The sequence below is a fragment of the Antedon bifida genome, chromosome 5 (assembly GCF_963402885.1).
Source record: "Antedon bifida chromosome 5, ecAntBifi1.1, whole genome shotgun sequence".
Classification (NCBI taxonomy): domain Eukaryota; kingdom Metazoa; phylum Echinodermata; class Crinoidea; order Comatulida; family Antedonidae; genus Antedon; species Antedon bifida.
In genome coordinates this window covers 8,978,979-8,993,919 of record NC_136230.1, presented here as the reverse complement: position 1 = coordinate 8,993,919, position 14,941 = coordinate 8,978,979, and the positions used below count along the sequence as shown (strand labels likewise).

General features: G+C 33.3%; 1 protein-coding gene across 2 annotated transcripts in view; it reads right to left on the bottom strand.

The window, feature by feature from the left end:
- Positions 1–14,941, bottom strand: part of LOC144842628 (uncharacterized) — a 76,749-nt gene that overhangs the window by 5,384 nt on the left and 56,424 nt on the right. For both annotated transcript variants that reach the window (XM_078699103.1, XM_078699104.1), the window contains exons 3-10: positions 13,552–13,765; positions 9,691–9,786; positions 8,698–8,834; positions 4,986–5,235; positions 4,360–4,499; positions 3,776–3,943; positions 909–2,286; positions 306–562 (exon numbers count right to left, since the gene is read on the bottom strand). In XM_078699103.1, the coding sequence (XP_078555229.1) occupies positions 306–562; positions 909–2,286; positions 3,776–3,943; positions 4,360–4,499; positions 4,986–5,235; positions 8,698–8,834; positions 9,691–9,786; positions 13,552–13,765 (2,640 nt within the window). The remainder of the gene's footprint in view (positions 1–305; positions 563–908; positions 2,287–3,775; positions 3,944–4,359; positions 4,500–4,985; positions 5,236–8,697; positions 8,835–9,690; positions 9,787–13,551; positions 13,766–14,941) is intronic.

The window sequence follows — 14,941 nt, the reverse complement described above, 5'->3', positions numbered from 1 at the left end:
GGGAAAGGGGGGTAATCAGGCTTTATGTCGACACAGTTCAGATAACTGAGCTGAATCAACTTCATCATCATCAAAGTTTGTGAACAAAATATGTACGCGGTGATACTTCTTGCAACACTTCACGTATGTGTGTCCCAGCAACATTCAGAGAGTAACGCGCTAAACAAGTTAAAATGATTTCCAACTTTAATAATAGTTTTGTCGGTATAATAATAATATTGGCGTTACGGATTGATTATAACGATTTAAAAACAGAACGCAATTACTTAGTGTCAACAGAAAAATTTGATAAAGAAGATACTTACATAGCTCTGAGTAGCGGTGGGGTTTTTGTAGGTTTTTCTCTTCGTTCCGCTCCATTTGACGTGCCGTTCTCAGTTTCGGGTCGACTAGTACTGTCCATTGATTTGGATTTATGATGACTACTGCCACCATGAGGTGCCTGTTCATCAATCGGTAATGATGAAGTTCTGACGTGTGTATTTTCATCTGGTGGTGATTTTGATCTTTTGCGTAATTTGCGCATAAAGCTAGATGAGCGTTCTTTTTCTTTACGTTCTTTCTGCAAGATAGAACAAGTATAATATAGTATTATATTAGTACAATAACAGAATTGCTTATAAATCTTGGCATTTCAATCCAAAAAAGATTTTTAAGACTGTCTTAGACCTTCATACTATGACTCTTTCACTAGTAAGTTTTCTATTTGTGTCAGCCCACCAATGTTAATTCATTGTGCACATACAGGGCTTACTCTCTAGAGTCTTTGACAGAGTTTTGTTGGATAATAGGACCTGGTGACGACCAGCCAATGTATGTAGGTTGTAGGCTGTTGGAAATAGAAAGCTCGCTATTATCATTAGGAGGACAAGGGGTCAATAATTAAAGATAAAAAAGCAACACAATACCTTTTCATTCTTTGGTGAACCACCTGAATTTGAACTCGGAAAGAAGACATCATAATCAGGTACGGTCCTATTTGGAGGTGTAATCGGCGGATCCATCACGGCCAGTAGACCATCAGGCCCAGTTTGATACACAGGTTTTGGAACAAATTCAGAGTACATTGGTGTTGCAGAATATGCTGGAGGCGGAGAACCAGGTGGGGAACACGTTGGAGGAGGTGTGTACCCAGGGGGTGGAGTGTGACTGGTGGGTTTATGTACTGTTAGCTTTTTATCTTGTTCACCTTCACTGTGTCTACGACTTTTATGCGGTGATACATTTAGTCCGTAATTAGTTGGCGGAGTTGGTTGTTGTGGTTCTTCCGAAATATGAGGCGAACGAGGTCGATCACATTGAGTTGAACTTTGATTATTTACAGATGCACCAGGTTGAACTAATGTATGTCGGTCGTTAGCACCGGCTGATGTTGACCGACGACGCATTGGACTCGCTCCCGGTGAACTACTTCGGACCTCTTTAGCTGGGTCCGAAGTAGTTCTTTGTACATTTTGTATACGATTCATGGCACTATTTGGCACTTTAGTGGTTGTAGTTTGAGTTTGTGAATTTACACACACTTTATTGTGTGAACGCATTTTTACATTTGCTCCCATTGACTGCGTTGATACATTCCCATTTGTCTGTGTGTGAACAGGACTAACATGAATATTTCCTTGTGTACATTGATTTTCAAATCTAGCATTTTGCGCAGGTTGCATTGGCACATTTGGTGGACTTGCTGAACCATGTCTGTAAGTAGCAGATGGTTGTTTTGGTCTCACTGGTTGTTGTGTCCGTACTGAAATTCTATGTGCACCTGTTTGAGTGCTTGCAGCTGTTTTCACTGCATGATTCACAGGTGGAGAATTACGCGGTGAATTGTTTACAGATTGCCTAGCAACCGGAGATGGAACATTTCCAGGTGCTGAATGTTTCTGTTGAGCACGCTCAGACTGTGATATCAATTTTTGATTTGATGCTTGGGTACGAGAGTCAATCACTTTGGATGCATCATGGGATGGAAGAGATTGTATTCTGGTTTCTAGTACTGGATGCGCAATTGGATTTCCAGAAATGACACCTGTTATTCCTTGGCCACCTGTTTTACCTGGTTGTGATATAGACATTGTTTGGCAAGCTGTCGAATTGACACCTGTATTTCGTATATGTAAATTAGCACCGGATTGGTTTGCTAAAGAGGTGACAAGTTGTGATTGCGCAATTGAGGTGGCACCGGTTGTGGCAGTAGACGTTACAACAGTTGCCATAGTTACTGGTATTGGGGAATTTGAATTCATTTCAGATGTGTTACTTGCCGACGATCTACGAGGTTTATCATATCTGAAAAATAATTATCAATCATTTATGAAAATTAATTACAAAATATGAATCTATAAACAAGTGTCCCCTGAATAGAGGTTTGCATACGGTAAAACATATATTTTCCTAGTTTTTATCATGAGAAAGTGTCCCCTTAATAAGAGTGTCACCTGAAAGGGTTTGGCCATAGTGTTAAAACATAGTACTAGTTCATTCATACACACACACTGTCGTGGACAGACGAATTGGCGCCGTAGTTGGCTGCCGATGTCACAATGGGACCCTTAGTGGAGCAGTACCCTTCAACTATGAAGTTTGCTCCTTAAAATTGAAGAAGAAGAAGATATTTCTCCTTGTTTGTTTCTTGGGAAAGTGTTCCCTTAATAGAGGTTTGCATATGGTAAAACATATATTTTCTAGTTTTTATCATGAGAAAGTGTCCCTTTAATAGGAGTGTCACCTGAAAGGGTTTGGACATAGTGTGAAAACATATATTTTTTCTTGTTTGTTTCATGGGAAGGTGTCCCCTTAATAGTACATAACTTCAAAATAGGGGTTTTACTGTATTTCAAATTATATTATATTGTGTTTATTCAGTTTTTTCCTGTCCGTCTCAAAATCATATTCAATTCTTTACCATGTTCTACTTTTTCAAACATAAGAGAGACATTATCAGATGATGACCTACCATATGGTTCAAAGTACTATGCAATAAACATTTATTTCAGAGACAAAATAAAAATTGCTCGACGATTTATGAGAGACAGAAATGTACAAATAGAATAATTTTAAATTTCTATAATTCATAGTTCACAGTAGTAGAAAAATATGAAAATTTAACAATAAATTTATTTTCTTATTGAAGTTATATATGTTATACAAAATATTGTATCAGGTAGAACACTGTTATATTTACTTTTACAATATGCTATTTGTTTTTTAGACAGAATTTCAATACAAGAACACACACAGGAATAAGAACACAAAATTGGGCTGACTTACTTACTTACTGAATCTATTTCCGAATTATCATAGGAATATTTGGTAATACATATTCCTATGATACCTGGGAAATAGATACTGTAGTATGTGGAGATACAGCACTGGGAATCGGGTGGGGAAACCCTGGTTCAGGAAAAAAATTATCATGGTAAGCATTTCTTGTAAAAACTCATCTGAACTGGCTAGAGAGAGGCCTATATCCAGACCAAAAGTCAATATTGGGACTATACCAGGGGATATGCCTGTTTGTGAAATCAGACATAAAGGAAGGGGAGAGATTAGAACTGAAGTGGGATTATACCCTAGGATATAGGGTAATGATTATATACAGTAGCACCCATTCTTTGGAGGTCCCCTATTGAGGGACACTTTCTAGTGAAACTACAAGGTGCAACACTACATCCCCTATACAGGGGTACTTTAAGGAGACACTGTCCAGTTTGTTAGGTCCTGAATGTGTCCTCTTATATAGGGATCCTACTGTAAACCTATCTTCTTTTCTACTTACTTGTACATTTGTACGTAATTTCCTGGAAACACGCCCATACGCCCAGTTTTGATAGATAGACCTTTGTACCATCCATCCCGACACTTTTCATTCACTGTATAAAATTCACCTTTATGAAGTTCTAACTCATCTGGATTTTGAGGTTTATACGAGAAAACAGCTGTGTACCTATAGATGGAGACATTAAAATATTTGTTAGGCGACAGTGTAGTGATACGAGCAGGACAATAATTTATTTAGGTCTTGTTTTTCTGCATGAGGATCATATCACGATGCAACAAAGGGGTAGTGGTTCCTCCAAATAGTGACTGGATTTTCCATTGGAATTGACCCTCTAGATAATTATATAATCTCTTTGGTAAATGCTGTATAATACATTTCTCTCACATAAACCAATTTTAATATGACTCCTCTTTAAAGTGTTGATGATTTTCTGAATCATCATAGTCTAAAGCTCTGTCTACACTATCAAACTTTATGTGACAAAAAAATGTGATGTGATGTGAATTTTTTTTGTCAAACTAGTTTGACAGTGTAGACAGAGCTTAAAAAACCGTATGCTATAATTCACAAAAAAAACTTACACCTCCACTTGAGATTTCGCAAATGGCTGGTCACTCAAGTGCCTATTGCCGTTGAGGGCAGCCGCTGCTGCTGCAGTCCCAGCGGTCATTAGTGTTGGTGAGTTTGGTGTGTGCATCATAGTTACTATAGAAACTGGAATCTAGAAGATGAAAGCAAAATTCACAGTGTTAATATAAGTCATCTTTCAAATGATGCATGCCAATCAGAAGATTAGTATTTTTGATGTAATTTGGTTTCAAATTACGAATAAAAACGTTGATGCGTTAAAGGAAGAAATTCAGATATAATTCTTTTTAAAATTATTTTATCTAATATATGGCAAATATTGCTGCTGTAGGTCTATATATTAAATAATCAGTTTTTACATTAAGGGATCAATCATTAATCAATCAATCATTACTGCAGTAACTCCACGTTTTTACTGCAAGAACATATGATTTTAGTTTGTTTCAATGTATAAATTTATGAGGCAGTCATTGCAATAAAAATGATTACCAAAAAAGGCATCTGAACAATTGTATAAACAGGTTGAAGAGTAAACAAATGAAGTTACTGCAGTAACTGCAGTAGAAGAATTTTTATAATATAATACAAAAATAAATTGAATTGAATTGAATTGACATACAGAAGAATTTGTTGGTAATGCTTGAGGTTTCCTGGAACTGGTTGCGGTCGTCGATATACTACTTGCCGTCGCTCCCATAGAAGACACAAGTCCACGAGGGTCGATAAGAGTTGCAGCGGTCGGGTTACTGGAGCTCAGTAGCACGGGTGATCCTATTTCCATCGAGTGACGATGATGGTTATCTCGATGCGACTTGTTCTGCGAACTTAAAATGGCACCGAATGAATGTCGCTTCTGCGTTTTCTCACGTCTGAAAAAGAGAAAAATAAATGATGTATGGAATTATAGAAGATTTCATTGCAGAGGAGTGTACATTATTCTAATATGAGCAAGATCACCATAATTGCAGAAATTGCCGAACTGATCATTATACTGTAATGGAATCTACAAGAAGTTATTTAACATTTTTTTTATCTACTTAAAGTATTAACTATCATATGTATATTGGCTGACTAACATTTCAAAAGCCGTGTAATTCAAAGCTGAAAATAAATATGGTAGATTATATCAAAGACTATTTAGATACATTATCTTCTATAAATACACTGTAATAACATACTAAAGAATAAAGGCAGTATGTTATTTTAATGAGGAAGAAATGATGTGCACAGAGAACATTGAAACACATTACAAAACCAGACCTGCACATGTGGGAGAGGAAAGGGGATTTATAGAGTTCTGCGGTGTGACGTCACAACGATAGAGGGCGCTGCATGGTTGCTAGCCAACCAAAAAATGCGTTCAATGCTACTATGTTGATAAACAGTAAAGATCTGTATTTCTATCAAATTATGTATCTTTAGCTTGATTTTTTTAAACTTAAACTGTAGTTGAAGATTATTAAAAACAAATATTTAGTGATCTTTTGAAATTTTAGTTTGTTTTTACTGAAAATTATTAATAATTAATTATCAATAAGCCTATTCCACACCATTGCTGACCTGAGAGTCACTCAGGCATTTTTTGGTTGGATAGCAACCATGCAGCGCCACCTACCATCGTGACGTCAGCACCGCAGAACTCTATAGTCCTCTTTTTCATGAAAAACACCCACCTCCCCATTCTAAAAAAAGCATAAAAACCACCCTAGATAACTTTTCAATAATACCAATTCTTTAAATATACACCGATTTGTTTCAAAAAGGTAATCAATAGTCACTGTACATTAAAAATATGGCACCAAATTTGCTACTGTTTTACACATTACAAACCTGGCCTGCACATGTGGGAAAGGAAAGGGGATTTACTCCTCTTTTTCATAACCAACACCCACCTCCCCATTCTTCCAATTTACAACTCATCTTAAAATTCAATCTAATCAAGGTTTTATTGAAAGTCATAAAAAAAACAAAAATTATGTTTGGTTTGACCGTTACAATTTGATTCTCAATTAAAGTTAAAAGGCAGTATATTCCTAATAAGGTCAACAGCAAGTCAACGAATGTCCAGAAGACTTAACTTTAACATCCTAAGCTTATGTGCAAACATCTCTGTCTCCCATCCAACTTCTCAAAAGAATTCACTTAATACGTAATCAGCATACACACAAAATAACCAGTACATTTTAAAACAAATTGTACATAAACTTAAAACATTATCTATAATACCAAACAGTCCGTAACATTTCCAGACAATATGGCCATAAAAAAAATGGAACGCATTTCAAAAACAGCAATGAGATTCGCCGTTTTTGGGGTGATAGCAACATAGCGTAACGATGCAATTGTAAATGTAAGGTGCTAGTTTTCTACACAGTTGTGAATGTCCCTTTTACAATAAGCAATCATAATGGCTATTAAGTACCTCATAAACAGTACATCTATGCTAACTGTCCTATTTTGCAGACATTGCACCAGCTTTCAAATGCATTGTATCATGATTATTTTTTTACCTGAGAAAATTAATGTTTGTTACTTTCAACATTTGATCTAGTTTAAATTTTAGTTTATTCAAATACTCAAATTAGTTTCATAATCAATATTATATCAAGAAATTTAAGCAAATTTGTCATTTAAAATTAAGAAACCTGTATACCTGTTTGCATGCAGTATTTCAACCTTTTTTTTTATAATAATCACTATTTAGGGGAAATCACTATTTAGGGGAAATCCCTAGTTAGGGGACAAATTTCTTGTGAAACTTACAAGGGCATGTATGTTTTAAAAATAACTAACTTAATTCAGGTTTTCCCTTACTAGTGGTTCACAGTTATACTATATTTTTATTACTTGGGTAAAATATTATAACTCTCGCTCTCTCCTTGTCTCCTCCCATAAATCATTATGAAAATGAAACAGGATGAATTTCCCAAACCAGCATTTATAGTGAAGTATTTTCAAAAGTCATTTATACTGTAACTAACTATATTAATAACAACAATAAGAAGAAAAATGTTTTGGAATTTGTTTGTATTTGTAAAAAATCTAATATAAAACATTCTACATTTGTTTTGATGATATACAAACAATAATACTAATGATTACTCCTCTAAAACATTTGCCTTTAAACTGGTAAAATAATTTTAGCATATATAACACATCTAAATTGCTGTGCAAAATAGACCTGCTGTAAATGCGTTTAATATGCAACAGCGCGTCAAAATGAACTTAGCAAAGTATTCACATTATAAGCATAACCTTTGCAGAACATGGTCCCCGTTTTGCTAACCTCGATTGAGAATATTTTTTTAATTCATTTATTTTGTCTGGGTATGTAGAATTGCAAAGAACAACAGGAATAGATACAGACAAGTAATTGAGAGTATACAAACTAAAGTAGAGTATTTACACAATACCCAGACAGACTAACTAGAGGCTAAATTGAATTACTTTCAAGTCAATTGATATAGTTTAAAAAATAAGAAATTCAAATTTAAATGGAACATTTAATAATACACATCATTTAAAAATTAATGTATAATTAATTATTATCAAAACAATTCACTTCACATTAAAATAAAGTTTTAGTAAACAAATAAATAACAAAATTTACAACAATATAAGCCATTTGTGCTAAAATTTCATCTCAGAGCATAAAGCAAAAACTAGGCGGTATAATTAATTTCATGGTTCAAGTCTCAACCTATAATCACATTTACTTGAAACGCAATAACAACAAAACTTTAAAAGTCCTGGATAGAAGAATGAATGGCCACATAATGAATCTGTGGCCACAAGAAAACACATTGAATCCGATAGGATTTGGACCCATGCCCAAAACATCATAAACATAATTTGGCCTACAAGTGACAGTATAGTGATAAATTTAAAAAAACATGTTTTAAATGTTAACTATATATGAACTAGTAGTAGCTACATCTAACACAACTGGGAGAAGAGAAACAGTGTCATTGTCAATAATAAAAAATAATATTACCCCCATGTGATGGGGTAAGTAATATAAAGAATAAATTGTCTTCTTGAGAAAGAAAAAGGGGTAAATAATAAAAAGAATATTACCTCTCTGTTAAAGAGAAAAGTGAAAGGAGGTACATAATAAAAAGAATATATACCTCCTTGTGAAATAGAAAGGGGTAAATAATAAAACAATATTACCTCCCTGTGAAAGAGAAAAGGATGATTAATAAAAATAAAAACAAATATTACCTCCTAGTGAAAGAGAAATGGGTGAATAATAAAAATAAAAAAAAAACAAATATTACCTCCTAGTGAAAGAGAAAGGGGTGAATAATAAAAATAAAAACAAATATTACCTCCTAGTGACCTCAGCAGTAGCACCTCCATTCTGTACGCTGCCATTACCGTTACTGGCTACACTCCCACTGCCAGATTCTGTTGTGGATTTGCGTGTCCATGTTTGACCAATTAAACTTTTGGCTGTTGAATTCATCTAGGAACGCAAACAAGAAGGAAAACGTTATCCTAAGAAAGTTCAATGACATCATTGTACAATGGAATCAACAAGCTTCGCCCAGATTTCTTGGAACAGGACAAAGATTAACATTGAAAATGTTTACAAAAATGAATTGCAAATTTTTCCCACAGAAGCTTTATAAAAATATATTTTAGGATATGACATAAAAAATGAATTATATTCATGTCAATATTTTAGAATCCCTATTAAGGGGACACCTTTGAGACCCAACAAAGTGTCCCCTTAATAGGGGTGCCCCCTGAATAGGGGTTAGCCGTAGTGTTAAATATTTCCCTTCATTCGTTTCGCTGCAATTTTTTTTCAATGGTCTGTAGACTTCTGGTCTCCTATTAGAATCACTTACTGTATCACTTTAACGAAAGGCCAAGTATATCATATTCACATCTGGACTATAGAAAAGAAGTAGCATTTAATTCAATGCCAAGGTATGTCTATTTAATAACTTTTAGAACTTTTGCCAAATTTAAGGACTAGATTATGATTAGTTAGGATTGGTGGTCTAATGACCTAAAAAATTTTGGAAATGGGCCTATTTTCTTCATTTTATAGAACAGTTACTGATTGAATTTAATTAAATTAAATAAATAGTATTTAACCTAAAGCTCTGTCTACACTATCAAACTTTATGCAACAAAAAAATGTGATGTGCTCATATATGGACATGATGATGTCATATCACTACCATATTTGAGCATATCACTACCATATTTGAGCATATCACTACCATATTTGGTCAAACTAGTTTGATAGTGTAGACAGAGCTTTAGAAGTACTGTACTGTATTCTAAACAAAATAAAATGAATAGTTTACCTCTACAAACGAAATTGGAAATATACCGATCTTATCACCTTTCTTCCCCTCAACCCAATTGTCATCGACTCGGCGAATCACGTTTAGAATTTCATCCTGAAATGGGAAGAGTAATGAAGAAGTTGATTTATGAATTGAGAGACATGAAAGCTTTTAAACGAAGTGTTATCTACTGTACATTGTCTTACAAATCGTCTCGTAACATCCTCCTTTACCGACATACTTGTTAACGATAGCTTTTAAATGTACGAGTAATTTCAGTAACTGTATAAGTTAACGTTTTAAGTGTGTGATACACTGGTTTGCAGAGTGAAATCTGTGCTGCGTACTATATTTGGTTGAATAGCACGTTCAACATTTTCAGGGATTTTTCAGGTCACATTGTCTAAAGTATTGTTATGAATGTTAATTTTCAGTGGTAGCGATCAGCAGATTAAGATTTTCAGTTTTTGGTTAAATCCTTATTAATAATTTAATTAATATCTTTAGTATTAAGTGTCATTGTCATTGTCAAGTTAAACTCTTGTTGTTAATTGTTTAATTGCTAAATAGTGTATAATGTCTTACGGCCTTGTCGAAAAACACCATTGAGGTGAACAAGTGTTACCGTGATTAAATAAAGTTTTTATTATTATTATTATAGCATGTTTGCAGATACTTCTGAACATGGCCGTCTTTAAACAAAAAATGTTTTAAAATTAATTAAAGGGCACTAAAACAAATAATTTTATGTTAAACTTCTTTAATTTTCACAGACAAATACATTCTTGAATTGATACGATTAACATAGTGGTTCGTTATTGGTAGAGGATTGACTTTAAACTGGTGTATCTGATTGGCCACTGTGATGAAGCCATATTTTCTCAGTGTTTAATCACTAAATGATTTTTTCACATTCAAGTTTAATCGTTAGTTAACTATATAAACTCTTTGATTTAAAAAAAAGTTAATTTTCATCACTTTTGACAAAATAGAGAAAGACAGGTGAAAACTTTTTTTTTAAAGTAAAGTTATTATAAACAAATTGTTATTGAAAGAGGATAGAAAAAAAAAATCATAAATAGGGCAGTGGTTGACAAAACAATTTCTTTAGTTTTTATAATAAACATGTGTCACTTTGGTGGACATGGACTAAATATTCATTGAAATATAATTGCTTACCCTAGAAAGGCAAATTGGCAATACTACAAAACAAGAATCTTACAAACCAAATTTCTCTGTGGAGAATTTGATTTATTAGTAATATAAATAAAAATATATCTTGCCATAAGCTGTCTAAAATGACACAGTAATTAGAACAGAAACACAGTAAATATAATTGCAATTATAATTGCCATGATGACGCTGTCCCAAAGGAGTCGTGCAATTTACCACTACTGGTATGTACTATGTATTGCATTTGATTGCAGAATGTGAAGACAATACTGTAATAGAGGCAGATTAAGCATTTTGGTCCAAAAGGGAGGAGGCATACCATATTTAAATTGTATTTCAATACTAAATATTGTTTGATGGATCTAGCATTAACATATTAATAGTCTGTCCAAAAAAAAAAAAAAAAAAAATTTCATTTTTGCTGTCAAAAGGGGGAAGTGCAACCCTGGAGCTCCTCTCTGGATCTTTGTCAGAGTATTGCCGAAACTCTTGTATTTTTTTGCACTCTATTTCCTCACAAAAATGTTACCTCAGTGTTTTAGGCTATGATAAAATGGTGTCAATTTCCCATAAATTTGGCAATTCTTAATAGCAATCTCTACACCTTGCAGATCACATAGGTCAAAATTTAAATATAGTTCTATAAATTAACTTAATTGAGAATTGAGTGTGCTATAATTGATGACATCAGCAGTTGAATAATAGCTCAAAATCGAAGTTGTTCTGATGATGATAAAATCAATTATGAAAATGATGGATGACACATCATATAACACTACTACTAGGCAATCATCACGTAATTATTGAAAGATGATATTGTAATTATAAGACACTGTGAGTGAATTTAGCCAAAACTATCATGAAAAATGTACCAATAAATGTAAATGTGGATAAATAACATGTGACTCGTAGCCTAACCAGGCTGAATTGCGCACAGGTGGGGGCCACACATACAATAAACTGTGTCTTCTCTACTAAGGGTCCTCTAGTGTTGAGTGCTAGCCACAAAACGGCACTCTCGTCTGTCCACAATGACAGGGGACAAGGTAACCCCATATTCTTCCAAAAGATGAACTGGATTCTTTAAAGTTCTTACGGGTATGAACATGCTTGTGACTAAAATTGCAAGTTGTTATCAAACTAAAAATCTCTGGATCATTCACTAGACTGTAAGTACATGCCTACCTAAACACTGAACCATTTTCACAAGCATTGTCAAATATATTATTAAGCTTAATATCAATCATTCATATTTGTTAATTCTTTGTCCATTTGATTCTCTTCTGCTTTGGCTGGATGGACCACCTTGTTTAAAATGGTTGAAATAAATTAAAATAAATTTGAAAAGCTTTCGTAAAAATCCGTAAAAGCAGCAGCTGATATAAACTACCGTACTTTCAAAATTGTAAAACGATCAGCATTTTTCCGAAATGTAAAATAAAAATAAACAAATAAATGATGGATATATATCGATAAATATTTACCATATGACAATTCATAGACAAAATAATAAGGTGTGACATCCAAACTATTCTAGGCTACAAATACATGTTCAGCTCAACACGCTATTCATGATGAGTCTAGGAATCAACCGATCTAAAAAAATTGTGTAAGTTTGTCTTTGTATTAACTATCTTTGGTAGACAATTTAAACTTTAAAGTTCACTTTAAAGAAAGCACAAAATCATGCATTTATAGACTTTGTAAAAACATGTAAAATAAACTAGTTTTGGATATCAATATTACAGTTTAAAAGCCCAGGTTAAGAAATGCTTTCTATAGCTAAGGTAGGATTTCAATGTGAGCTACAACATAGAAAGTGAATCGCTATCTAAAGTGGTGCCATATTATGGTAATAAATATACCTGTATAATTAAGCCAAATGAGTTGAATGTCTGCTTCATTTGGCAATTTGTAACACTACCGTCGAAAATGGTTTAAATTACGTTTTAGATAGATTCTCTCATCGGGAAATTTCAATACAATCTCGATTAGCCTAGAAACATGTTCCACTGGTGAATTGTTTCTATGTGTAGCTATATTACATAGTTGGTTAATAATCATTTTTACAGCATTGACGTCAAAATGAACAGTTCTTTTCTAAAATTGGGCTTAACTTTTAAGTCTTTTTAATATAATTCTTGTTTGGGGAATCTCATAGATAATTAATTGATGTGATAGGAAGAATAATCTAGTGTGGGCCACGACAAAAAGTGGTAAGGTTGAAACCTGCTTATCCACACTGGCTATGGCGCTGGAATACCAACCATGTGAATTATAAACCATTACTTACAACTCTGAGGGGGGTGTCTAGAATACTCAGTTCTCAGATATATCTCTAGATCTAGAAAACTTAGCTTTTTCAACTGATGATGATGATTTTCAATCCAGTATGGTTAGTTCACATACAGACACATTTTTATTTAAAATAAACCCGATTTGTGAATTGTTTAATGATGTGTCCTTGTTTCCCACTTGTTGCTGTCACTTCGTTTTGTGTCCCAGGCACACCCAACCAACGATCCTGTATCTTTCTGGGATCCTACCTTCTTCCTTTTTTTAATTTTCTTAAATTTCGATTATAGTTATTTTTACTATTATATATTTTTTAATTATTTAAAAAAAATTTGTTGTTTGAACAATCTTAAAAGGAAGAAAATAAATGTTATTTTGAATTGAATTGAAACAAGACAATTGATTACTAACCTTCACAAACGACAGACAATCTTTGTCATCTTTCTCTTTAACATCAAAACTATAGAGGGCCTTGCACTGCGCTGGCGCTTTTGGTAGCGGATGAACAACTTTAACGTACGCTGCAGGAAAGAAACCAACTTTGCCGTTTAATTCGCCTAAATACCAGTTTTCGTCAATTCGTTTACGGAGGATCACCATTTCTCCTTTGTTGAAAGTGAGATCACTGTAATAAGAAATTCATTTGAAAGGGATTAGTAAATAAATAAACCTGGATTATCTTGGATAGAGTATCTGATCTTCATTCTGATGAACAAATTTATAGTAAAATATGATTTCTTGGAAATGTTTTGATAGATTTAGAAGTAAACCATCTATAATAAGAGAGCTCAGAGGAAATTGCTAAATATTTTAATATTTTATTCTCGTTTCTTCTAATGTTTTCCTTCAAATATTTCAACAAATATGTTGCAATTTTCAAGGCATATTCCATTTGTTTTTCATATAATTCCATAACTTTCCACAACCTTTTCCATGACTTTTTAATGTTTGTGCTGTCAATACAGTATTTGGTCATGTTATCTGTAGTTATTTATTTGTATTATCTTTTTATTATGCAAAATTTTGGTTATTATTTTTTCTCTTTGTAACCTATTAAGGCAAATTTCAACAAAGTGTCCTCAGATAGGGATGTATCAAATCTAAAAACTGGGGTTCTACTATAATTGAGAATAATTATTACGACAATTAGTTTATACCAAAAAACAAATAGTCTGATTCTGATTCTAACAATAGGTACTGTATATATTTCTTCTCAATAAATTTAACCAGACATGTCTTAGTATTGGTTTCAAAGAAAATAAAAATGCCATGGTTGAAATTGGTAAAAAATGTTTACAATAGGTGTAAACACAGGTGTACAGGTAAAGACTGGTTATTGACTTTTAAATGGCAGACATGTGCAGAATGATCATTGATGGTTCCCATCACCATAAAATGAAAGGTAAAGTGCAAAGGGTAGCCAATTAACTTGTATGTTTATAGTATTGAGTTGGCAGTAAATATGTGTTCATTCTTTTATGATGACAGAGGTCTAAGTTGATAAAATAAGTTTATGGCAGATTCATTTTATTTGTTTATGTGGCATACAAAAGGTCCTGAGATTCTCAAAAATGACTCAGATGTTCTCTTTCTTGGTGTAGCTCCTTTAAAATATTATTCAATCTAAACCATACCATCATTTGCAAACACTACCACTACCACTTATTTTTTGATAGCAGTGAAGCAGAATGAGTGTCGTGAAGTCCCACTTATGTGGACCTTATGGCAATGTTATAATAATATAGCAAGTTTATTGGTTTTCAATGTTTATATTTAATAATAATATTTATAATCGTTGGAT